At 42.5% G+C, this 27,917-nt stretch overlaps 1 protein-coding gene across 3 annotated transcripts in view; it reads right to left on the bottom strand.

Moving 5' to 3' along the window:
* FSTL4 (follistatin like 4) overlaps positions 1–27,917 on the bottom strand; it is a 635,712-nt gene that overhangs the window by 166,684 nt on the left and 441,111 nt on the right. For all 3 annotated transcript variants that reach the window (XM_029583824.1, XM_029583825.1, XM_029583826.1), the window contains one exon: positions 7,242–7,432. In XM_029583824.1, the coding sequence (XP_029439684.1) occupies positions 7,242–7,432 (191 nt within the window). The remainder of the gene's footprint in view (positions 1–7,241; positions 7,433–27,917) is intronic.

Raw genomic sequence — 27,917 nt, 5'->3', positions numbered from 1 at the left:
GGTGCTGCCCATAGGATTGAAGGTTTGGCTCCCCACGAGGTTAGCGATGACATTAGCCTTGATAAAGCAACTCTTAATTAGGACGTGAAGAAAGTTTGTAAGAAGCAAACCAACAGTTCTATGAGAATTGTAGAGCAAAGGTTTTCAGCCATTGGGTGGGGACCCAACAGTGGTCCAAAGAAGACCTGTGGATGGACCTTAAGAAGGACCACCAGAAGGAGCAGCAACTGTAAGATACATTTTGATGTGTTTAATTTTCTGGAAGTATTACTGTTGCATACTGTGTATAATGAATTTGTACTCCACCTCAGGGCTAGGCATATAGGCAGAATATCAAAAATAAAAACAAAAACCAATTAAAGTAAACTGTAGGTTTTCATGATCACAGCATCTGAAAACATGAGGCCTACTGGCTTTACAGCATTCACTGTATATTGTTAAAACTATGGGAAAGGAGGGCCTGTCTAGTGGCTCAGTTCAATCACTAGATCAGGTCTTCCACTCCCTGGGCTGGCCGGGGCTGGGGGTGTTGTAGAGGGCAGCATTCACAGCCCCCCCGGGGGGAGATTATGCCAGTCGTTAATGCAACAGCAATACCCTAGTGGCTGAAGACAGGGCCCATGCTTGCAGGAACCCTGGCAGATGGCTGCCCTGGCCAAGGACGGTCACAGTGGTGACTTAGGTAGGAAGGTTTATAAACTAGGGGAAGAAATCCCCAGGTAAGTGCAAATGGGGGGGTTATGGCGGCACTGGACCCCAGGCAGAGCAGAAGGACACTTCTGGGCCCCAATCCCTGCTCTTCTGTCCCCCCCCCCCCCCCCGGTACAAATAAAACAAAATGCAGAACAAACAAATAAGATGCAATGAAATCTTTAGAACTGGTGCATACTTATCACCCGGAGGAGTGATACGCTTCAGGAAAAGCCAAAACACGGTGAGCAGATATATTATAGGTATTAAGGAAAGTGTGACTCAAGTACTTGAAATCTGATTTTGGCTGACCTGAGCGTGAAGTCCCCTGAGCTAACACGGACCGGGTCTGCCGGTATTGTATGAACTATCGCATGCATGCATCGCTAACATCCTTTAGCACTCAGGAAATGTCTCCACAGGGCCTAAGCAACAAATGTGTTCAGAAACGCGCTGAAATTCGAAGTCTGTAGGGAAATAAAAGTTCTTTCACACAAGTCCTGAAGCTCTTTATAATCCCAGCCCTGGTTTCTTCTACTTAAGGCAATTGAAAGTAATAATCCTGAAAAACAACCCTTCAACTAACGAATGAAAATGTTCAACAAAACCGGAGATTAGCCATAACATACAAGATCAATCTTTTAAAAAGATGGAAAGAGGGAGAGAGCAGCTGTGGATCGAAGGCCTGGGAGGGCAAGTGTGTGTGTGGGAGGGAGGGAAGGAGGGAGTCTTACATTTTACAACTCGAGCACCAATGATGGCGACCACGATACTTTTCATTGGAACAACTTTAACATTTATACAAAGCTGGTGAAATGCATGGGCTATGAAGAATATTTAAGTCCTATCTGAAGATATTCCAGCTCAGTAAAAATTTGGAGAAACATGTCAACTGGATGACCCCTGAACAGGCAGTGTTAGAGTTGCTGCCTTTAAGATCATAAGGAAACCCCAGTTTATTACCGGGTTAGCAAGAAAGGATGCTCTATTCAGAGGACAGGAAAACAGGCAATGAGGAAAGAGAAACCCAAATTCAGACATAGAGGTAGACAAACAGTATTAAAAATAAATAAATAAATACAGTATATATCTCGAAGGATTTTGTGATCTTAGAAGCCTTCCTTTCTGGAGTTTTACAGCACTGTTTCTGAAGAGCTAAAGAACAGTACAGACGTAGTTTTATTTTCTCTGCGATTTAAGAGCACGGAAAACTATTTTTAAACTATATTTTTCCATAAACAGAAAATGAGACAAATCCGTTTAAAAATACAGGCTGCAAAGTCGGTTCCTGAGGACACCTTCCATCTTTGGGTTGTGCTACCCAAACATCTTTTCCTTCTGCTCTGAACTCTTTTATTAATTAGGAAGAACTCTGGTATGGTCACCATTTGCTCCGAGGTCTGCAAGATATTTTTCTCCCTCTGAGATTCTTCCTAAATTATTAATGTATTATTTACGAGACAAAAGCAACATTGAGAGGAGAACAAGAGAGAAACAAGTCAGTTGTTCTCCTCACTTGCCGATATCAATCCCCTCATCAGCTCCCTCACAGACCCAGCTTTCCAGTTGGATCATTTATTCCAGCTGTACTGTACACTAAACTCATTCTGAATGATTCTGTTTACTAACATTTGTACCCTAGGCCCTGGGTGTTGATCTTGCACAATCTCATAAGAACATAAGAAAATGCCATACTGGATCAGACCAAGAGTCCATCAAGCCCAGCATCCTGTTTCCAACAGTGGCCAATCCAGGCCATAAGAACCTGGCAAGTACCCAAAAACTAAGTCTATTCCATGTTACCATTGCTAATGGCAGTGGCTATTCTCTAAGTGAACTTAATAGCAGGTAATGGACTTCTCCTCCAAGAACTTATCCAATCCTTTTTTAAACAAAGCTATATTAACTGCACTAACCACATCCTCTGGCAACAAATTCCAGAGTTTAATTGTGCGTTGAGTGAAAAAGAACTTTCTCTGATTAGTTTTAAATGTGCCCCATGCTAACTTCATGGAATGCCCCCTAGTCTTTCTACTATCTCTGTGGCAGATAGTATTAATCATGGGCACTGAGAAAAAGTTTCAGGATAACTTTAGTGATAGACGATTCTAAATTGGAACCAGAAGATTGCTCACAGCTCCAAACACACTGAGGGTAAATCTGCGACTCTGCAGTCTCTTACTCCATGCACACTCCCAGCTGGCTTTCCAATCAGCTTAGGGGCTGTTTTGAAGCTTCAAACAGCTTCCATCTAAGGAGGGTGGATGCTCTGGAGGGGTGATAGATCAAATTCAGTTCCCCATTTACAATCCTTCTCAGAAGTGTGGGCTGTCAAGTCTAACGCTCCTCCGGTTTCTCTCTCAGTCCTTGCTGTAGCTGCAGGGTACTCGGTCCGACGACGCCTTCTTCTGAATATCTGGTAGCGATCTGTAATGGATCTTTACTGCTGGGGTGCCACTCTTTTGTTTATCTATTTGTTTATTTCTTAAGTCTTCTCTCTCATGACGTTGCTTGCCCTGTTCTCCCCCCAAGACCCTAAATGGGTGGCACTGGCTCGCTCAGATAGAGAGCTCAGAAAATCTTTTGAAAGAAGGAAGGGTGGATAAGTAATTTAGAAAATAATATTCCTTAGCAAAAAAGGGAGAACCCCCCTTTTCCACTCATTCTGAACCTAGATTTTTAGATAAGTCTTCTTCTTTCCCCAAATTAAAGTAAAAGGGAAAAAAATAGGTATTAAAACAAAGACACTCCTGGTTATTCAAAAGCAAAACTAAAAATCCACATTCTAAGATGGTGTCTATGGTTTTTATAGAACCAGGGCATGACCAATACAGCCGCCCACATGGGGGAGCTGTAAAACAAGAGACATGCCTGACCTCTACCTATACTGATGGTATATACCTTTTAGTAGAGACTCAGTAACACTCTCCATATGCTAAAAAATGTCTTTCATGTATCCTTTCTTTTTAATAATCAAGTGGAATAAGATGCACTTAATGAAACATAAATAATTAGATGATGAAATCTTGCATGTGCAAGCTAAAATAAAAATATTAGCTTCTCCCACCTTCACCTGCTATTAAGAACTATTTCTGGATCCAATAATTTCTCCATGAACTGATATTGCGATTTTTAAATGTTTCGGATGCTTTTCAGTAATTGAACACACTTCCAGGCATAGCAATTCATTTTTAATCACTGCAATGGATTTCCAGAAGGAGTAACATGTTAGACCACGGAAATCAAAATCCAACATAAGAAAACCAAAAACGTAGTAGGGTAAGGATTGTGCCTTTATTAGGATAAAAAATACTTTAAAATGCAAGCTTTCAGGATTAGGAAGGTCCTTTTCTCAGGCAACAGCTACATTAATAATGTTTGCCGTTTTTGCATTTTTTTGTGATATGGGTTTACCTACACTGAGATTAAATATTTGATATTTTTACCTTTCATCAACTCCTTGGATGTCATTTGAAACTTTACAGCCTGCTTTAACCTCCACAACACACGTCTATTCTCCTTATTGTAAAACTCCTGTTAGCCAATTTTTACTTCTTTGTGCAATAATTTTCCATTGTAACCATTTATTCCAGTCATCATTTTAAAAACATGCATTTTGTATAATTTTAGCAAGTTATCTGAGCTTTTTTTTTCTTGCTCCGGCTTTCTTAAACAAATTTAATTGAAAACAATATCCTGAATCTCTCTGTTATTCATTAGCTGCTTTTGGAATGGCATAAGAACATAGGAAATTGCCATACTATACTGGACCAGACCAAGGGTCCATCAAGCCCAGCATCCTTTTTCCAACAGTGGCCAATCCAGGCCATAAGAACCTGGCAATTACCCAAACAAATGAGGAGAACCCAACCACAGAATAATATCAGCATGGAAGTCTACTTAGATAAGGAAAATGTACCTCCAATATCACAATAAGCCCACTTTCCATAAGCAGACTCTTCTAGGAGGTATATTTCATCGTGAGGCCAACATTACCCTTCCAGGGTAAGTATCTTTCATCACGCATTTCCAGCAGTCTAGCAAGGATAAGGCATCAAAGCTCTCTACTCTAGTCCAATACTTCCTTCCTTCCTCATGAAATGCTTGGCCATTAGAGAATTTAATAAAAAGCCTCCCACAAACAGGTCGATACAGTAAGGCCGCATTAGAGTGCGGCAGTGCTGGGCGCACCCTCGTTCGTCGCACGCATAGTCCTGCTCACATACCGCTCGATACTCTATTTAAATTGCTTGCAAATGCAAGCCGCGTCTGCGAAGCGTTAGGCCCGCGCAACCCATTTTACTGTATAGGCGCTTAATACAGCGCCTATACAGTATCCTGGGTGCGCTGGTACCTGTCATTTCAACTGACATTTGAAATGACAGGTACCAGGAAGTGGATGGTTCCCCCCTCCCGAAGCAAGGCACAGGGCGAAAATTAAAACAAAAGGGAATAAAGTGTAAAAAAAGTAAACTTACTGGCGGGAGCTGGCGGGCGCATGTTCGAGGCGGGAGCCGGCGGGCGCGCGTGCTGTCATCGAGGCGGGAGCTGGCGGGCGGGTGGGCACGCGTTCATCAAGGCGGCGGCGGGAGCCGGCGGGCGCGCGTTCATCCAGGCAGCGGCGGTGGGAGCCGGCGGGCGCACGTGCGTTCATCCGTTCATCCAGGCAGTGGCGGCAGGAGCCGGCGGGCGCGCGTTCATCCAGGCGGCATGTGACGTCGGCGTTCTCTAATGCCCTGCCTTGAGCGCCGAAATTGCACGGCGTACACAGGCGTGCATTCATTCACTGCCAGCGGGGGCTGCTGGAGGCCGCTTTCACCGCCGGCTCCCTCCGCCTGGATGAACGCACGCGCGCCCGCCGGCTCCCACCACCACCGCATGGATGAACGGATGAACGCACGTGCGCCCGCCGGCTCCCACCGCCGCCGCCTGGATAAACGCGCGCCCGCCGGCTCCCGCCGCCGCCTGGATAAACGCGCGCCCGCTGGCTCCCACCACCGCCACCTGGATGAACGCGCGCCCGCCGGCTCCCGCTGCCACTGCCTGGATGAATGTGCGCCCGCCGGCTCCCGCCGCCGCCGCCTGGATATACGCGCGCCCGCCCTGGTGGAGATGGGGGATTCGGAATGTGACATCCAAGGTATTTATACCCATTTTAGGTTTTTAGGTTCTTTTGAGGGAAAGTTTGCCGTCTACCCTTAACCCTTGCCTCTAACGCAGGGGTAGGGTTAGGCGGTAAGTTAGCAGGTTAAACGTGGGGCAAAATGGCAGGGTAAAATAGCGATAGTCGGGGCGCGCGTTACTGTATGGGAGAGAATAGCTAATTCGCTCATTTACATCTGATATACATGCCGCGTGCGGAAGGGGTTACCCGGGGATTTAAAGAGGCGGTAAGAATCGGTTAAAGGGGATTGTGTATCGCAGGAAGGGCTAACGCGGCCGGAAAGTGAGTAGAAAGCAGGATAGGAGCAGGGTAACCGCGGCCGCACTTTACAGTATTGAGCTGATAGTCACAGTAAACCTAGACTGTGAAGGTAAAGTGAACAATCTCTGTCATTGTATTAGACTTTCAAGTATACTGGACCGACCTGGATCTCCCAAGTCCTATCAAATGAGTCAAGCGGCAGCAACAGAGAGCTCGGCAATTCTACAGTTCCCAGAGCTTTTGTTTAGCGTAACTCTTGGCCTCCTGTCTTTCTTACCCCCTTGCCATGTTAGAGCCAGCGTGATGCAGGAAAGCCCTCCTACCCAATATACTTTCCTCTGAGACACAAAAGACCTTGATGTTCCGCATATGGACAGAGGGCAGCAAATGCTAAAGGACACGGCAGACAGCAAACATGAGAGAGGTGTGCATATTTCCTAGGGTTGTTTATGCGAGATCTCAGGCTCATTTAATATCCTAAACTAGCTTTCAAAGGAGAAGCTGAAGACACACAAGGCTTTGAGATTGAATAGGCTACATTAGGTTAACTTCACCAATTAGAGCAATACAAACAACTCGCAATTAAACATTCAGTAGATCTGCAGATCAGTGACTTCTAAGTGGGTCTGCATTCCATGGTTTTATTTTTTTTTTCTCATAGTACTCAAAGCTTCAATACCTGTTACTAAGGGAATATGGGGAAATAAAAGAAAAATAGCAGCAAAAGTGTGCAATTCAACTGTGACATTATTAAAAAGAGTGGGAAAAAGATTACTATACTGTATAAGCAAAAAATAAAAATTACCTATAAAATATGCATCTTTTGAATTAACCGGAATATTTTATAGACAGTTTGTAAATGCCCAGAGGAAAAAAAAATGAATTGACCGGCTTTTATTTGTATAATAGTTTAAACTGTTTTTAGATACGATATCTCCAGCCCCCTGGGGAACAGAGAGAAAGCTTTGTCTTCCCAGGCAGATTCCTTTCCTTCACCTAATGCCAGGCAGGCAAGTTGCTAACGACTGTTGTCACAAGAATTCTGCTGCCCTCCAATCAATTCACACCCTGGATGAAAAATACACTTTTCTCCATAATTCGATTTTTCAATGAACAATAAACCCACCTGAGCCAGTTCGGAGCTGCCCAGACGCCCATCACGGTCTACGTCCAGGTACTTAAACATGTCTTCCACTAGGAAACGTTTCTGAGGTGTTCGCTCATCTATGCTGCCGCCGTGCTGGGTCAGCTGCTGAGCCTGAAGGTCCAGAAGAATGCTCTTAAGCCGTCCGTAGTCGGCCATTGTGCAGATGTCACCTAAAAGATACAGTAAAACCGTATTACAGATGACGACGGTATCTCTGCAAGGGGCTTTAACACTAGAAATAAAAAAAAAAAAATTAAAATAAATAAACCAGACGTTGAGCATTCAAAGCTAATTCCTATAGGGGACAATTTTCCAACCGTTTGTTTCGGGGGGGAAAAGTCCAAAGGCGCTTTTTTACCTGTGGACGTTGACCCAATTTTCAAAGTGCAAGTACACATGCATGCTTTCGTTTCGAAACCTGCAGCGGATACAAAGTAACCAGGAATGCTTCCACCTTCTTTATGTGCGGGTATTATTTTTTTTCATTGAAAACAAGGAATGTAGAGTTGAAAATGCCATCTACCCATGTATCTTTCCTCCTCCGACTCGAATACGCTCCCTGGGAACCCCTCCTCTAGCTCTGCTTTAAATGGCGTCTCCCCCTCAGTCCTTTATCCCAGCTTCTGTCTGCTGGCCTCCATCATCTCTCCTTAGCTCTATTCCTTTCTTTGTTCTCTCTCTCTCTCAGGTGTACTTCCTCTTTCTTTTTTGCTTCAGTTCTCTCTCCCTTCCTTCCTTGTGTCTTCCCTTCAGCAGCAGCTCCTTTAATACTCTTCCTTTTTTTCTCTCCCCTTCTGCTTGTTTGATTCTCCCTCTTCTTCCTATTCATCCTCCCTGCTCTGCTTTCTCCGTTCTTCCTCTTCCTCCTGCGCTCTCTCCTCCAGTCTTCATCCCTTCCTTCTACATTATCCGCCCTGGATTCCTCCCCAGCCCAGCGTCCTCTCCTTCTTCGTCTCCTGCTTTTCCTCATTTTCTCTCTCACCCCTTTCTCTTCCCCCCTCCTCCAAGTGCTGTTTTTCCCTTAATTCAACTCACTCTCTCATTTCCTTTTCCCTCCCTCATCCTCACTCTTGCCTTCCCCTTTTTCCCTCTCTCCTTTGCTCTCATCTCTGGCTGTCCCATCTCATGCCCCCCCACATTCTTATCCCACCCCTTGCTCTCCCCACTCTCTCTCTCTCACACACACATTCTCTTGCTTACCCCTCCTAGCACTCACTCTGCTCTCACTGACTCCTCACACTCATTCTTGCTCTCTATCACTGAACCCCTTCCCTCCTCCCCATACTTTCTGTTTTTCTGTCTCTCCCCTTTCATCTCTCACTCGCACGCTTCCTTATGCCCTCCTATACTGGGATCCATGCCAGCCTGGAGAGGAAGGCAGTGTTTCCCTTCCTCTCATTGCAGACCGATTCATTCTGACAGACCGGGAGGCGGAGAATTAGCAGCAGAGCTTCCTCCTGCCTCTCAGACTGCGTCCCCGGTGCCATGCAACTACTCAGCACAGACGGAGGGAAAGAGGCAGCTCATTTCTAGGGCCCAGAGATCCTGGCTGCTCTCCCCAGAAAAAGGGCTCTAAACTGGAGACTCCAGGTCAAATGCAGAAGAGTTCCCAGGCATGGATGTGGTTGCCTGGGAACAAGGCTGCAAAAAATTGCCTCATTTAGAAAAGTTACCGTAAATATAGCCATGCAGTTTTACAATGGCTGTTCTAGCCTCTTTTGGGCTGGGGGAGAGGGTTGTGTATGTAGGTCAGGGGTATAAATTATGCTTGTATAATTGCATTTTTTAATTATACGCATGTAGTTTACACTCCTGCCCACCCACAGAACTATCAGGCCTACTCTTAAGTGAATTTTGAAAGAGAAAAGCATTTCTCTGGAAAAATTTGCTCGTAGCCACCTTACCAAAAGTTTCCCCCTTAAGTAAATTGAAGTTAAAAGCTAGCAAACCTGGGAAAAAAAAAATGTCTATTACGCTGTTTCCTGCTGTGGACGGACGCCGAGCCAATAATAGAAGCTTTTTGGTTTTCTCTGCTCACAGCACAGACTTTCCTGCCCAGCAGCGCTGAGCTTCATGAAAGAAAATACAGAGAAATAAGTGCACGTACGCTGGACACGTGGGGGAAACGTGGGCAGTGAAGTCAACTGATTAAGTTTAACCGGCTATCTTTGCCCGTACAGTCAGCTGCAGCTTAACTGGTTAAATCTGTGGGTGAACGTATGGCACATTCTAGCTGCACAAAATCTGCGCAATTAGTTTTAAGACGGGCATTTTTGCGGCCACCCTGCGGTGGACAAGTCTGAGTGGTTATAGCGCTGAATATTGGGCCAATCGACTAGATTTGAGATCCCTGCCCTGGGCACTGCTGGCCTGGCCCCTCTTCCGCCCAGCTAAATCTGTGTGCACAGCGATTTTGGGCTGGATAAAGGGGGGGAGGGGACATTTAAATCTTTAGAATATCGTCCATTTTGCAACATAAAGAGCAGTTGGGTCCATCCAGTATGCCCAGTTGCGGTTCGCTACCTCTTTGGGTAGGTGAGCATTATAACTTTCCATACAGCCTCATATGTACCCTATATTCCAACTTTGCTGTTCTTCAGCTGCTTTGCTACGGTTGTCGCATTTTATAACAGCACCATTTATTCTGTTTAGCACTCGGCTTCTACAGGCTTTTTTTTTTTTTTTTCCGGTGGATAAAATATTGATGATCCCCTGCCAAGGAATATGGAGTTTGATCTTTTTTTTTTTCAGCCTGGAATGTAATGATGAGCCTTGTTGATCGAGCCCATATTCAATAAGGACGACCAGCTGAGAATCAAGCTAAGCTGCTGCGACACCTCATTAATTTAGCTCTTTCAATAAGGGTCCCCTTTACGGGGAACCATATAATACCGTTCTGTCACAGCATGGCTGATTTTCTCTATGGGCTGCGCTTGCTTATCGTGTAAGCATCCATGCTAAATTCTCAATTCATTTCAAATGAAGACTGACAGCTCTCCAGCCCCTGAAATGATGCGTTTGCTGAATGTTTCTGGAATTGACAGATTTCATTGCCCTAATTTTTTTTCCAGGATGCACCTGATGAGTTTTATGAGAGATAAGATCGGGACTCTGCTATGTGGTCACGGAAACAATCAGATCCAATATAATTGGGGCAATCACACAGCTCCGTGTCAAGGGGGGGGGGCAAGCTGAGCCCACCCTGCATGTACCCCAGTTGCTTGCAGGGAGATGTGGTCTTACTCTTCTTAGGGGAACTAGATAGGGAAATCGCATGCAGGGCAAAGGAATATATGAGGTTACCAGTCAATAACAGTAGTCAGTGCCAGGGGAGGAGGGAGGAGGATAAAGGAACGGTCCCCCCTCTTGCCCCCAATGTTCCATTCATGGATATACAAGGGGAAGACAGGAGGGACCAGGGAATCAGCCCAGGGGGCCACTTGAAGACAAGAGTGTGGGGGAGAGATTGTTGCCCACATGGGGCCTTGTGTTGGCAACAAATGGCTAACTGTACCTCCCCAGACATAATTACATTTCTGCAATAGCCCATGGATTAACCAAAATCACATGGTTTAAGGCAAATTGCAAAAGTCCATGGGACTTTTGCAACGTTAAAGACTTTTATTTTTGTTTAAAACAGGCATTTGGCTGAGGGCACAATATTTTGTCTGGGGTTTTTTTCTTTTTTATTTGGGTTCTGTTTTGCTATGGTTTGCATTTTATTATGAGTGTGGTCCTATAAATTACTTACAGTGGATTTTAAAGGCCCTACGCACGCCAAAGCCAGGAGATACGTGAGTTTCTCGACAGCGTGCGCCGGGTGGATTTTAAGAGGAGTACGTGCATATCTCCCGGAATGCGCACAAAAAAGGGGAGGGGCATGGGGAGAATCCGGGCAAGGCATGAGCTGGACATGGGCATTCCGAATCTCTATCTTGAAGTCTGTGCATAAGTATTTACGTGCACAAGCACACGCTGGGGTCCCATACCGCGTGACTTTATTTCTGCTATGGATGGCGTGAAAGTTTTAAAATAAAAATATCAGGGCTAGTCAGCGGGGTTTGAAGGGTGGGGGCTTATAGGGTAAAAGGGAGGCTATCTGGCTAGGGAGGTTAGGAAGTCCTGTCCTTTACAGGAACGAACTGGGGAAATAGGTATTTGTGTTGGCGTGCATGCCTAACAAAAAATGTCCCCTGCGGTAGAGGTAGCATTTGCATGTACTTGTGCACGTCCATATAAAATTATGCGCACATGTATGCGTGTACAGTTGATTTTATAACATGCATGCCTATACGCATGTATATTATAAAAAGGCCGTGTCCATTCATGCGAGCTGGCAAACGCACGTACCTGTATGCCTGCGTGGCTGTTTAAAAGTTACCGTCTTAGGCTTTAAGCAATAAATAAAGTAATGACACTTCTGCATACAACATAGCTCATCTAAATACTGTATACCTCATGGTAACCCTGGAAATTGTGTTATCTTTAATGCACTCACATTAAGATGAATACAAACACACTAATATCAACTTAATATGCGTTGATGTCATTTAACGTGCATTAAGAAGTCAATTTTCAAAGGCTAAGTAGGTGCTCAGTCCTGATTTTTGACACTTGGCCCCTATATTTATATGAGTTACTAGCAGTTCTAAATTTAGGAACCTAAGCATGACTGAAATTTCATCAAACTTTAAGGACCTAAAACTGAGGTGCTTAGGTCAGGTCATTAGCGTTCTTTGAATATCGGCCTACAATTTGTTAATTCCCTTAGTAAATAGATCTCTATATGGCAGCAGTCAGAGAGTCATTTGATCTACCCAGTCTGCATTATAGCTAGAAGCAGGATTTGAACTCTTGCCTCAAAGTAGACTGCAGCATGAACAGAGTTAGTCTGTTAAGCCACTCTGAGAATTGTACATATAAATATCCATTGTTTGAACATGCGACCCTCCGATCAGGAGGCAGACATGATGTCACTGAGATACGAGGTTACGCTCACAGTCTTGTACTCAGGCTTAGTAGCACCTCATGCACCGTATTCCCTATGCAGGTCTGCCCGGGGCACTCACTAATGACGCACTGCATTAGTCTGGTAAAAGTGGATGGCAGAACCATGAAGAGTCTGACTGTTTCGTAAATTCTTGATTGGGGAGGCCCTGGCACTTTCTTCTCCTTTTATACTTCCAGCTTATTCGGAACCAGGATTGGGGTCCGACTGGCACCAACAGCCTTCACTTGCAACTACCCAGGGATTTGCCTCTATTTTATATCCCTCCTGCCTCGAATATACCTCTAGTCTGGTCATTGAAGTGACAGGCCAGCGACCCCAGGGAGTGGAAGACTTGGCACTGGGATTTTCATATTTTGTTAATTCACTTAGAGGCCATAATTTGCATGAGTTCTCTGTTAATTTTATAAACAGGTATAAAATAAATTATTATGCGATCACAAAAATTAAAGCATGCTTGTCGTCTACAAGCTCCCACCTCCACCCATGAATTACAGATTTTCAATGATATTTGCTTGGACATTAATTAATAACCTTTGTAGACATTTTTCCCTGGAGAGGAACTAGAAGGTTAACAAGAAGACGATAAAGAAAGGCCTTGGGATGATGATCACATCTTAAAAAATAAGTCAATTTAATATTCATCTAAATTAGCAAGAAGTAAAATGGCAGGATGGTATTTGCCATATGAATTTATTGAAGAGTTTCTGACAACATAAAAAATGACCTTTTGCATTGTACGATGAAAGACTATGTAATAATGGACTGAGACATAACAAACCCAGCAGGATAAAATACTATATTTAGATCTATTAGAATGAGAATTAGTGAAAAAAACACCAAAATGCCCACTGGTAATGAACCTAGGATGCTGGCAGTATCATTTCATAGGGTGAGGCAAACCATAAAAGACCCAATAACCCTGGTTTGTTTTTCTATAGTTTGAAAGTTAAGAAACATAAGAAATGTCATACTGGGTCACACCAAAGGTCCTTCAAGCCCAACATGTTGTCTCCAATAGTAGCCATTCCAGGTCACAAGTACCTGGCAGGATCTCAAAGAACAAATTTAATTGTTCTTGCTTAGAGATTCACCTAATGCCCCCTGGAGCATAGATTATGGGGCCTATGCAATAAACATTAAAGTGCATGTTAAGGCCCTTGCGGTAATTCTAAAAATAGCAAGCTATGCAGGAAGGCCTTAATGTGAATGCTGAGGGATCCTAGAAGAAGTTAGTGTGAGCTTGCCAAAATAGGTGGCCCAGTGCAAAAGAAGGCACATCATATGCAAATGAAGGCTCACCAAGCTCACAGTAAATATTGTGATATTCTCATTCTCCATGCTATTTTGCGAGTGCTCGCTGCATGGCTGCTATTTGATACCTACCTCATTAAAATTAATTCAAGTCTGTTGAGGGAAGCAAAATATCATGATCACGCTAAATTGATCATGCTCAGGTCTCTTTTTCTCTTGACTACGCCTGATGGCTTCTAAGCCTTGTATATGAGGGTTGCTTGTCAAGAGGGAAAAAGTAGGAAAACTGCTACATTCCAGGAGAGGAGGTTAAAGGAGAGCAGAGAGTTACTGCAAATGAAAAATCACACCTCAAACACGCACGTGCGTCAGACGCTTGGCAAGGAGGTAGAGGATGGATGGGAAGAGGAGGAGGAACATGCAGCCTGCCAGACAGACCCAGCTGCTAATTCTGCTTTTACTTTTTTTTTTTTTTGCAACTAAGGGTTCTTAGGGATCTTCATTATTTTAAAATTTTTCCTGAGAATTTAGCAGGGTTTGTTACAACAAGAACAAAGACTTATTCTAGAGTCCTGCAAATTTCTCTAGAGGCCCTTCTGATATCCAGTCTAGAAGTTGCCTTATTTGCCTTTTCACTGATGATGGCGTGCCAAAGTATGACTCCAGGTGCTAATGCCGTTTTTCCTCAAGGAACCCTAGGATGAATTATGGACAGAATCATGGGCAAGATCCACTTTTTCTATCTGGGATAATCCTCAGTTTGATGGACTATGAGTAATATCTGTGCTTTCTAGGGAGACAGATTGGATGTCTTTTTGTTGTTTTCATGAAGCAAATGGAAGTCCAATATTTTATTGCTTAAGGAAAAGTGTTATTTATTTCCCTGGCTTTTGTGCTGTTATCTCTGCCGTGAAAGCCTGTGATTCATTGTTTTTCTGTATTTTATTGCTGATTCATTAATCCACTAAACCTTTGTGTAGATGTGAATTATTGGCTCCTGGGGTGTGGATACTAGAGCCAGAGCCTTACAAGGAATGGTTGAAGAGTATAGCAAGAGTTTATTTACAGTGGGGTGGGGGGTGAGTGGGCAGTTAAAAGTCACGGAGGAGGAATTCTGGTCCTCTCTCTATCATGAGACCTTCAGACCTCGGGTCATTTCACCTGCTACTTAACCATGTTTTGAACAGATAACCAAGTTGCCAAGACTTATTTTATCTGCCCCTGCTGGGGCTTATATATATATATAATAATATTGTACATACACATAAACTCAGGAAGGGGAATTTTCAAGCATCCTGCATAGTAGTAAAGTCCCTTTGAGAATATGCTTGCAGGCCTGCAGGTACCAAGCACCCACGGGACTGCAAGCTCCTTGAGGGTTTAAAAATTATCCCCATAATTCGCAAGCCCAAAAACATTTACAGTTGTGAAAAATGTCAAAAATGGTATGCAAATACACAACTGCATTTTAATCAAATAATTTACTGGTTATCTGTAATGTTGCTAGGTCTTATTTTTGGAGGAACATATGTTTAATTTAATGTAAATTCAAGAACGTTAGCAAATCTTCAGCTGCTACATCTGGAAAAATTCAATTAACAATGAATGCCAAAACTAACTTGCTTCTCTTCAGGATGTGTTTCAATTAATGAGATGTGCCCTACTCAGAAGTCCGTGTTTTGTAAGCGATGCAATGGAGTACAAAAATTAAATCAAGAAATATAATATGCATAATGCGCATACTAGCCAAGTCACACATTTCTTTTATAATTTGTTCTATTTCCTCTTAGAAACGTTAAACTAAACGTGTCACGGTGTATGCTTGGCTGCAAAACAGAGGAGAAAAACAAATTTGCTGTAAACAGATGTCTTTAACAATAATAGGAAAATGAGCTTAAAGGATATGTAATTACTTGAGGTCTCAAACAAGTGGAAAATCTCAGCCAAATGGGTTGATTCGATTACAGAAAGCCATGGCACTGTCTGTGATGGATGGGCAAAGATCCTGTATGCTCAGAAGTTTTGCAGAGTTTTGTAAAATTCAGCATTCAATTACTGTGTGCTGTGGAGGCAGCCATGCAAAGAGATTGAAATATCACCAGTTTCCTTTACTTACCAAACATTTCTACAACCGGCAGGTCGATTTTTATAATTCCCTTGTGGGTTGCTAGCTTGCAATTGTATTTCTGAAGTTAAATTGAAAATGGAGGAGAGAGAGCACTTTTTATCAATAATTTTTGGGGCCAAGGCCATTTTGATTAATGGATCTTTCCGGATAATGGGAGTCAATCCTCATATGTTAAAAAAAGAAACAGAGAAACGACGACTTATTTAAGAAAAAAAAAGTGTGTGAGTACAAAATAGGAAAGAAATGGTGGGAAGCTGGCCACATGGAGTGTCTAGAAGTCAGAATTTGTTTGAAAATACAGACTATTTATTTATTTCAGATTTTTATATACCGACATTCTCAATACAAGTATCGAATCAGGTCGGTTTACATAGAACAATAACTGTCGCAATAAAGGCGTTACATTAAACAGCGTTTCTTAACATATGAGTAACATATAACATATAAATGTAAATATAAATAATACAACTTAAATATTACATAGACAATAATAATAATAACTCGTCAACAGGACGAGGATCAATGTAAGGAATGTTTAAAGCGTGAATAAATATCTTGAATAATTAGAGGGGTAGTCTAAATTGTGATGTGTGGGTACATAGACCTTGTTGAAGTGCAAAAATCCGAGTTATGCATGAATTAAAGAAGACTGATGAATTAAAGAAGACTAATGCACAAGTGAGGACTTCAAGCCATCTGGCATTCAGTTAGAGCAGGTAGATGTTGTGGCTTCGTGGTTGGCAACCAACATGTCAAGATGATCAATGAGTAATGGAGTAGGCACTGCATATATTACTGTGTCCATTCTTAGCAGATCTTTCAAGGGTAAAAAGCAGTGGCAAGCACAATCATCTTGTCTTTTCTGCATCTGTAAATCAGGACAGCTGGATTACAGCACATGCAGACAAGTCAGTCTACCAGTTAGTCACTTGGTGTCCATGGGAGGCTTATAGGCTTCAGCCAGAGACTCTTAGCATCACTGCCAGAATGTCTCAAAAGAGGTTAAGAGCAAGGCAGCTAGCTTGTAAGCCAGGTAAGATGACAATGAAGTGCTGGAAACTTCTTCCAACCACATGACAGAAGGTTACATTTGCTAACGTTGATTCTTCAGAGTTTGAATTTTGACAGCATCCTTGACTCTTTTATCCATCGACTGAAAAAGGGAGACACAGTTGGGTAGCAAAAAACAGCCGCTAGACGAGCAGCACAGTTCTGTTGAATGGATAGCACAAAAGCCTTCCTTAGCCCTTGTGGATTTTTCTCTAAAGAAAGCTGGTACTTTCATAGCAGGTTAACTCCTGGACTTGATTTGCCAAATTCTGTATTTAAGGGTTAGCCACTGCAGCCATCGCTGCCAGAAATGCAAGGGACAGGAGAAGAGCAATGCTGTAGATCTACCATGGCTGCATCTACCACATGAAGAGCTTGTGAACACTTTTGCAACTCACAACTGTCACATTTTCAGGAAATTTAAGTGTTGGTGGCCCCTTTTCTGCAAGGCTCTCCATTGACACTACTGCTCAAATCAATGGAAACAGAGAAAGAGCAATGCTACTGATTTGCTGAGGGAACCATAATATTTCCAGATATTGGGAATTTTTGGATAATGGCTCTTCAGATAATAGGTAATAGTATTGTATAAGATGAACAGCATCATAAAAAAATAGGGAAATATAAACAAATACAGAGATAAATCACAACCCCCCTCCCTCTCTCTCTCACACACACATACAAATTTTCTATTGTCCACAGGAAATATTTTGCTATTATTCAAAGTAAGCTGTCAATATCAGGGAAGCAGACCCAGTCATACAAATTGAAAAAGATGAATAGCCAAGAATAGAGGCTCTGGATTCTTTGCAGGCCTATGATAACTTGCATTGAACCAACAGAAGAATTATCCAAAGAAAAGGCCATGCATGAGCTTTGAGGACCCTTTAGGTCCCTTCTTCAAGTGTCACTATCTGCAAAGAAAGGACCTATGTAGTCTTAAGAGCTCATGCATCATTTCATCTTAGTAATTCATAGGTTGGTCTAATAAATGGTAAATACAAAACCAAAAGAAATCCTAATGATGATATACACTTCGCAACAACTTTTCTTAATTATTTAAAATACTTTATTGCTGCCTAATGAATACAATGAATTTAAAAAGTGTGCTTATAGCTTTTACCATCATGACATAATAATGTTGCCTCATGTACTTACATCAACAGCTACTCATAAGAATATAACATGTCCAGTAAAACTATATGGGGCGGATTTTAAGAGCCCTGCTCGCCTAAATCTGCCCAAATCCGGGCGGATTTAGGCAAGCAGGGCCCTGCGCGCCGGTGAGCCTATTTTACATAGGCCTACCGGCGCGCGCAGAGCCCCGGGACTCGCGTAAGACCCGGGGTTTTCTGAGGGGGCGTGTCGGGGGCGGGCCCGAACCGCGCGGCGTTTTTGGGGCGTGTCGGGAGCATTCCGGGGGCGGGCCCTGGGGCGTGGCTGCACCCTCCGGACCCGCCCCCAGGTCGCGTCCCGGCGCGCTAGCGGCCCGCTGGCGCGCGGGGATTTACGTCTCCCTCCGGGAGGCGTAAATCCCCCGACAAAGGTAAGGGGGGGTTTAGACAGGGCCGGGCGGGTGGGTTAGGTAGGGGAAGGGAGGGGAAGGTGAGGGGAGGGCAAAAGAAAGTTCCCTCCGAGGCTGCTCCGATTTCGGAGCGGCCTCGGAGGGAACGGGGGTAGGCTGCGCGGCTCGGCGCGTGCCGGCTATACGGAATTGATAGCCTTGCGCGTGCCGATCCAGGATTTTAGCGGCTACGCGTGTATCTACTAAAATCCCGTGTACTTTTGCTTGCGCCTGATGCGCCAACAAAAGTACGCCAAATCGCGCGGTTTGAAAATCTACCCCTATCTTTATATATTTTAATATAAAACATATGCATATTCAAAAGTGCAACCTGTTTACCCAGTGTCCTATTATGAAAATATGCCCCTACTATCGGCCCTCTTAATGCTACCCCTATTACCAATTCAACAAACAACAAGGGCCCACTGGTTTCACTGAAATCGGCTTCTTCAGGGGGAAATCTAAATCTCATAGATAATGCTCTAGAGGACTCCCTAATATGAAGCTGAAACCCAAACTGCCACTGTTCACCTCGATGCAGTATCCCTCAATCTAACCAACAGGTAATCATGCCAACGATGTTCCAAAAAACTCATGCTCCAAAGCATCTCAAGCTACCATTCCACAGAGCATCTTGCCACCTCTATAAAGTTTACACGCACAACGATCCGCTCGGACCTATTTAAGACTACCGTAACTACACGCCGACATTTACGACTCCATACCAGCAAACACCGTGCAATAAACGGTATCACGATGTGCTTGAAGAGTTTTCTCTAAGACTAAGATGGCCTCCAGGACTCTTCATAGCCTGATAGGTGTAATAGGCCATGGTGACAGATTCAGCAGCTCTGGACTCTAACCTTAGCCTGCTACAAATACTAGTGAAAAAAGGAAGAACCATGCTGTTATGTCACTGAGCTGTGACATCTTTGTTAAGCAAATAGAGGCTCTCCGTATTAATCAGATGGCACATTATAGTGTTGGATAAAATCTTGAAAAATAGAAAATAATTGAAGTTTGATTGCGCAGCTATGCTGTTGTCTTTCACAATGCCCAGGATTACAGTCCGAGTTCTCCTTTAAAATGTCATTAGTTGCTCACGTGTTCTGTGTCCTTCTATTGCACAGGGGTTTTCTTAACATCTGCAGCCAGTTTGCTAGTCCCACCTCCCTTCTACCTTCCCCCCCTCCCAATACAATTTTATTTCTATCTAACCTCATTATTCCTGGAGAAATAGACTTTCCAGGACAATGAAAACAGTGGAAACTGCTGAGTCTGGCAAATGGGCTTGGAACTCATGTACCTGATAGCAAACTGCCAGTCCTTTTATCCGTGCCACATGCAGTTGCTGAACTAGATTAAAACAGATTAAATTCAGCTCTTGGTTTTGCTCAAGACTAGCTACATTTTTCATTACAGCCCACCACTTACAAACTGATTTCTAAGAGCAAATCTCATCACAACTTTAACCCATGTATCCTGTAATTTAAATTAGTAAAACCACATGGACCTTTGTTAGATAAATGGTATGTTTGCTCTCTGTATGTCTGCTTCAATTGCTGTTGCTATACAATCTGCAGTCTGACATTTACAATCTTCTATCTTATTCCTATTAGGTGGAGCAAAATTGGTTGGATTCCTGGGAGATGTATCATGTGATCACTTCTTATGGCTGACTGGCATATCTATCGTACAGTACTAGATAGCAAATGTAATATTAGAAAACTTTAATATAATGTTAAACCCCTCTGGCATTAACACAAATTTCTCAGGTATTGATGTTTTTCTTGAAATATTTAAGTCCTCCGAACAATGGAAAATAAACAAGCACTTGAAGAATTTGTCCACTACAATTTTGCACAAGAGTTCCAAACGGTCAAACTAGATGACTCATGGTTTTCCCAAATTGTTTTGTCTGTGGAGTCAAGGGACTAAGGTCAGGCCTGGTGCAAGGTGATTAGGCGACCTAGGCGAACCTTTTGCCTTGTGCCTCCACCACCACCACCACCCCCAGGTCTTGGCCCCGACTTCTACTACGTTCTCGATCACGCCCGCCGAATGTGTGGGTTTTTTGGCCGTGAGCAGGTTGGGCGCTGCTCGCGGCCCGCCAAATCTCCTCTCCCTCTTTGCCACTGCTTGTGGCCCCAATATGACTCATGCCCGGTGGTATACCAAGGGTCTCCAGTGCCCGGGGGCCAATGTATTTGTGTGCCTCTCCAGCAGCCCTCCCAAATCTTCTCGTACTAATGCTCAAGGCCGCAGAAAATCTGTGGCGTTTCTAGACAGAAGAATTTGGAAGGAGGGAGCCAAAATGACATTTCCTCATATCACACCCACCTCCCTAGCATGGCCCCCTGCTTTACAATTGGCTATAAAAGAAAAAAATCTTAAGAAAGTCCCAAGGGTCTTCTGCGTAACTTTAAAAAGCTGGCTAGTTTCAGACTTCTAGTAAAACTAGTGTTAAAATTATTTGATAGCTTCATTCAACTGATCCTATATGGCTATGAGAGTGAAGTCTGGAATGTTTACAGGAAGAAAAAAAATGTCAATATAAATTCTGCACCTCCAGTTCTGTAACACTACTGTGCATCCACAGAAATTTCCCTCAGAATTGTACAGCCAAGTCATCCACCCTACAGAAGGCTGCATATGCCACGTTTTTCTGAAGTATCAAAATGTAAAATTCATTGCAGTTCAACTTAGATGAAATCCCCCCAAACTATAAATGATTATTATTATTATTTAAGTGCAAGGAAATAGAACATAGGTAAATAGTTTGGACTATTAATCCAAGAAAAGACTTATTAAAGTTTAATTAAACTAGATAATGTACTTCAGTTCAAACTCTTGAAAGGATTCTCCTTTCTACAAAAGATGTCAGATTTTAAATTAGAACCATAACCCAAGCAAGAAAAGATTAGAATTGTTGAGAATGTCAGACGACTGGAAAAGTCCTCATCGAGGCAATGTAACACACCATTAACGATGAACTCTTCCTGTGAGCTATCGCATTCTGACCAAGAGTAGTTTCTTTAACTCTTCGTTAACCTAAAACGATGAATAGGAAGAGCCATGCACTTGAAAGTCCTTGTGCTACTGAAAAAGCAAACCACCCCTTTTTTTTTAAATTTGGAGTAGGCTAAGCAATTGCGAGACAGATCCGCTTGAGGCCTGTCAAGATAACGATATCCGAAAACTGAGATATGGGGAGGCAGAGGGGGGATTTCATTCTGCTCTGTGTCATGGAAGTGCAAAGCTCCTTACTGTTGTAATGTGGGAACCAATCTGGATATTTTTGTTAAGCCTACAAATGCCTAGTGACAGATTTTTCACATTCTGAACAAATGCACAGCTTCTTTCCTGTGACATCTTTTGCATTACCAACTGCTGTAAATCAGTGGAAGTGGGAGAATCAGTTTGTGATTTGCATCCTTCCCTGCTTCTTTTGAATAAACATTAGTTCTGTTATGCAAATGACAGAACATAAATAATAAGTTAGATTATCTCATTTAAAACTAGGGTGGGATTCTCCAAACTCTGAAATACTTTTTGCATGTTTAGTTAGATTCCTTCTGAAATAGCCTTTCTGCTTTTGGCCAAACTCTAGCAACCTGAAAGCTTTTAAAGATGCAGTGTCTGAAGAGTTTATATGGATTCAGATCTGTATACAATATCCTCCATGCTGCACTGCTCATTTGGATACAACAACAATATTTATCGAGGTTAATTTTCAAAAGCAGCCCATGGGTTCAAATTACCCGCAGACTTTAGCCAAAAGATTCCTGGTGGACTATAAGCACAATTCTGCTTTGAAAATCCGGGGTGTCCCCAGTACAAGTGCACAATTATGCACAAGGAAGCTACACCTGTTCCCAAGCAGGTGCAACTCTCTGTCAGGTACATTTATGCATATTATTATAACCATTGTTTTATTATATTGTTCTTACCTGCTTTTTAATATTTTATTCTAAATATTATTTTATTATGATGTTTCTACACCAATGAAATTTTATATATTTTGGTTTTTATTTTATTTGTCTTATTGTATTTTTTTACTGTTGTAAACTGTTATGATGGCTACACCGAATGACGGTATATAAAACCAGTAAATAAAATAAATAATAAATGTACTTCTGAGTTATATGTTTCAAAGAACAGGCGTAAATTTGTCCAGGTGAGTTTGTGCGCATACTATTGCTAGCGTCATTTTGAAGCCAGGCCCCAGCAGGGAAGGAACAAACGGGGATTGCTCCGGCCCTGTTCGACCACTACTTTCACTGCTTTAATATGGGAAGCTTTTGGGAGCACACGAGGCTGCTGATCCCAAGTAGGATTTTCATTGATTTTGGGGGACAAAGATAGTGTGGAAAGGGGGAGGGATTTCCTAAAGGGTCTTATTTCTACATATATGGCTGACAAGGGGCTTGAGGGCTGGAGTTAGGGACCACTAAGACTACTGGTGAATTTCACTTACGCACGGGATGGAGTGGTGGGTGCTCACTTACAGGGTCATTTTAAAAGGAATGCGCGTGGGCCCATAATTGCGTAGATCGGTGCACGGGCAGGGAGACGCTGCAATTTTAAATTGTGCCTGCAAGTACGCACGTATCATTTAAACTACCCCCTCCCATGCTTTAGCGGCTTCTACGTGCGTATGCAGGGCAGATTTTAAAGCGTGCTCGCGCGAGGGGAAAAAACAAAACAGTTTTTCCAAGTAACCCACCAGTTTTCCCAGTTTATATCGAGGTCTTCAAGACCCCTCTGGCTCTTCATCCTGCAAGCTCCCCCCCCCCCCCGCCACTTGACGTCGAACCCACTCGCTATCTAAGTTCCCTAAAACTGGAGATCAGGACCAGAAGTAAGGATATGCGGATAACAAGCTGACGTGCACCATGGTCAGCTTTTTTTTTTTTTTTTTTTAAATGCAGACTTACACGTGTCTTGGTCCCGCCCTGAAATGCCCCATGCTCCACCCCTTTTCCTCCCCCTTCCTCTTCACGCGCATACGGATATGTGCACGTGTGCTTTTTGCTTCTTAAAACGCGCGTTGCTCACGCGAGTCCCACATGCGCGCTTACATGGCCATTTTTGCACGAGCAACGCTTTTAAAAATCAACCTATTAGGCTGCGAGGCCCCCTTAGACTGCCCCACAGTGTTTTGTGGATCCCAGGACAGTTTCGCATGTTGCCAGAGCCAGAAACAGGCAAAGTCCCTGGTGGTGGCAGCAACACATGAAAAATTTCATGTACAATTTTTCTACACATGCTAATAAGCTTAGAGTTCTTTAGCATGTGTAGCTAAATCACACGCAAAATGGAGTGCTTACCTGCAGAAAATACCGCAGGTTTTAGTATGTTGGTCACTTAGTGCTTTATTAGCTTTTTGGCTTTCAAAATCATGAAAAGGCTTTTGAAATTTGACCCTATGGAACATTTTTGTCTTGCAAAAAAAAAAAAAAATTAATTTGATGCCTGTCCTACTGATTTTTACCCTGCCTGTGGTATGCATTCATCCACAAGGACATCTTGCAGCTAGTGACAGATTGTCAGAAGAAGAAAGCAAAAAATTAAGGCAGGAGAAGGAAAAATGCAGGCAGAAAAAAAAGAGGGAGAGATCACGCATTTTGCATGTCTATAAGAGACCAATTTCATTCATTCACCAGATCAACAGACGCGATGAGCTGCTGAATAGAAACAGTATGAGAAATGAGAGAAACCACTGAAGGGAAGCAAGCTGCAAGGGTTATTACAGCCGAGAGAGAGAGAAAGCCAGTGCAGCAGTTGGAAAGAATGTTAAAGATGCTAGCAATGATTTGGATTGCTTGCTTATGTAGAGGAGAGGGTTTGGAATATGCAAAGATGAGTGAAAGCAAATATTGTGTTAGGACAGATTATGGTAATGAATGGGCTACTCCCTGGACAGCAATTTGTGTCTCGTTACCGCACACGGGAGGCAGCCACTGGTTTTTTGTTTTTTTTCAATAAAAGCCCCAAGCAATTTTTTCATGATTCATAAACAGTAAGATAAAAAAAAAACCCCACACACAGTATGCATCTACTGAATGCCAATTGTGTTTATCTGAAGGCCACTGATTTTATTCCACAGTTCATTTCCAGAGTGCTCCTTTTTACAGATAATTTTGGAAGCATAAACATGCACATCCAGGGAGATAATTCAGTGCCATGTGTAAACTGGGAGATATCTACAGTTAGCATCTTTAGGGTTGGAATAGGAGCAAAGAACCTGTGCTGAATGATCTAATTAAATCGTTGTGTAGGGTAAATCCTCATGTCAGTACAGATTCTCTATGGTGATGTTGCATACTGTACTTTCTCCAAGGAAAACAAGTGTATCTCTCTCTCTGCAGGCAGAGATGAAAGGCTGAGAGCCTTGAGTGACTGTCCATTGAAATTAGGGACACCTGAGAGACAAATCTATTCTGTTTCACTGTTATATCTATCCCTCTTCTCTGTATCTACATGACAGTTTTCGCTTTCATTTTTTTTGTATTCCTTACTTTTTTCAGTTTCTGTGACATTTCCCACAAAAACCACACTTTCAACAAATAGAAATAGAGAACATGACTGTAGATAAAAGACCATATGGCCCATCCAGTCCACCATTCACATCTCCTGTTCAACTTTATAGTCCCTTCCTCTTCCACAGGACTCCCAGGTGCTTGTCCCATATTTTCTTGAATTTGCAATACTACCCTCATCTCCACCACCTCCATAGAGAGGCTATTCCATGCAACTACCATCCTTTCTGTAAAGAAATCTTTCCTGAACCTGCATCTTCATCCCATGATCCTCGTTCCAGAGCCTCCTTTTGTTGAAAAAGCCCACCATCTGTGCATCTATTTCTTGGCAGTATTTACATGTCTCAATAGGATCTCCCCTTTTCTCCAGAGTATAGATATTTAGATATTTGTCCCCATATGTTCTATTACAAAGACCATTGGCTATTTTGCTTGCTGCTCTTCTGACCTTGGGCAAGTCACCTTCCATTGCCTCAGGTACAAACTTACAGGGTCATTTATCATTTTGCGCTAGGACCTAGCTTGATGCAGTCTCTACCTAGCTTGCTTGAAGCTAGGTAGAGAGTGCATTGTACAAATCAACTCCTCTTGTATCTTTCATATATTCAAACAGCAGAAAAACTTCAGTGATGTCAACTTTGCTGTTTGTACCTCCTACTGTGTATGTAAAACCGCCCTCCCAAACCTACCCTGAGTTAAAAGTATTCTCTCTTACAGTGGTATAAATAGTAAAGTTACATATTAGTCTCTATAGAGGTTCTCTCTCTCTCTCTCCCCTTGTGCAATAAAAACCTTTGTGGTAGATTACTCAGTGTGCAGAGCAAAGATTAGTGCTGGTATAAGAAGTTTATCTACCAATGCAAGAGCAGGGAAATTAGCCTAACCACACCCATCCACCTTTTTTTTTTTTTTTTTTTATCACGAGCACTGTTTCTTCTATAAATATAGCATTTTGATAAATCTAGGGGTTAGATTGTGAGCCCTCTGGAGACAGGGACACACCTCCAGTACTTGAATGTAATCAACTATGAAAGCGCCTGAAAAGCAGAACATAAACCAACTAAATAAACTAAATTAAATAAATCAATGGTTCAAAACCTGGGGTCCATGGATTCCTAGGGATCCATTTCAAGGGGTTCACCAGAAGGGAGGTAATCAAAGTGCATCTGCTGATAAACAGAGTACCTCTGAGGACCTCTGCTCTAAGGCTCCTGCTGGCTGATCCCATGCTGAGGACAGGAAGAGTTGAAGATCCAGCCTCAAGAAGACCAAACTAGCATGGAGAGAAGGCGGGGCAGAGTGTGGCTGATTGACATCACAAGGAGTCTAAGTGGCTTAATAAAATATCCAAATAAAATAAATAACACAGAAAAAACAACAAATAAACTCAATGAGAAAACATTATAAAACAAAATAAATAGCCAGTGTCAAATCTAGACTCCACCCCCTAGAATGTTTCTCACCTCTGTATATATAGATACTATGCATGCATACTGTGTATTGTTCCACATACAGGTCTTGCAATTTCCCCCCCTAAAAAAAAACTTTCTGTGCACAAATTAGCAGGTATAAGTCTGTGTGCGTAGTTTTCGTGAAATAATTTTCAAAATGAACACACATGCAAGAAAACTGGTGCCACTGATGCGGGCTGTTATAAAATATTTCTCTAAGAGTTTAGAACTAGAATTATGCTTTATAAAGATTTTGGTCATTATAACCCAACACTAATTTCTATTTTATTATGAGCGTTGCATGCAGATTATGTAAGTGGAGTTAAATAATTAAATTATAGATTGTGGTCTTCTGATAAGAATTGTGTTAGGCTTGGCCAATCGTCTAAATAAAACTAAACTTACATACAAAAGCTTAATCAACCAAGTAAAATATCAGACTTGATGTTTTTGTTAATACAATGCCAAGCAAACATCTGAAAAACGTTCTTAAAACTATTAATGCAAACATTTGCTGGTTCACATGCTGGAACTGGTAATATGACAAATGTTCTGAGATGAAGACATTCGGGTAGTATAAAAAGTGCCTGTGCCAGTCAGAAAAATTTAAGGTTCATAAAAAATGTTCTGCTTACGTTGAAAGAAAAAACCAAGAGCCAGAGACCTCTCATTGTAGAGTTTATCTATTTGGAAACATCTGACGAGCACTGCAAGCTACAGGGATTTTAAATGGGGAGAATGAGGGATTATTTTGATGACTTGCTTGGCAGTATTAGCCCATGATTCCTTTCCAGTAAATGGCTATCACCCCGACTTCATTTTATTTTTCATCAAGCAGCTCAGAGTCTGCTTATCTACTAAACTTGCAGAGTTATTGACAAACAGGCCCCCTCCACAGAAAGTGCTCCCAGCTAGACTGAGGGGGTGCAATTAGCATGTTATTAATGTCGATGTGATTGGTTTCATGTGAATAACGGCCTTGTATACGGAAGTTTGTAAATAAGAGCTATGGCTTCTGATCCCTAGAGATGCTCTGGTTTGAGGTATTTCATTGGGCTTAGGGGGCTGAGTGGGGAAGTGCAGAGGTGAGAAATAAGTTACTTGGTGTAGTGTTTAGAAGGGGAAGAGAAAAGCAGTCAGGGAATGGCTGCCGATATTATATGGATTTTTTTCAACATTATCATATCACATTATTCTTCTTGCTGAGACCCAGCAGATCGAATGCATCCTGAAACATGCTATCAAAATGATAAAGATACAGTCACTTTACTGATAAATTGCCAAAATACAGTCGCACTACTGCCATTCATTAGCTCTCAAAAGAAACAAACTTGATTTCCATGTCAGATAAAATAAAAAAAATCAACTGAATATTTTCAGGCCATGACATTTTGCCTAAAATTTCATGACTGCAAGAGAAAGCTATCATGTAAAATTAGCCGGAAGAAAACTGGTGTTGCAGCATATGTGTTTTCCAAATTAGCTCACATTTGGATGGTTTTATAAACAGCTGCACTCAATGTACATTTCTCTTGCAGTTTATGGAAAGGCACATTATTAGAACGGTGAAGAGCAAGCCAATCACAATTTTTTGAAAGTTGGAAAACTTAATGTCAATGACTTATCCATCGAGCACTGCTTCTTCCCTGGCTCGTACT

The sequence above is a fragment of the Rhinatrema bivittatum genome, chromosome 18 (assembly GCF_901001135.1).
Source record: "Rhinatrema bivittatum chromosome 18, aRhiBiv1.1, whole genome shotgun sequence".
In the NCBI taxonomy this organism is placed as follows: Eukaryota; Metazoa; Chordata; class Amphibia; order Gymnophiona; family Rhinatrematidae; genus Rhinatrema; species Rhinatrema bivittatum.
This window is presented reverse-complemented; position numbering and strand designations above follow the sequence as displayed.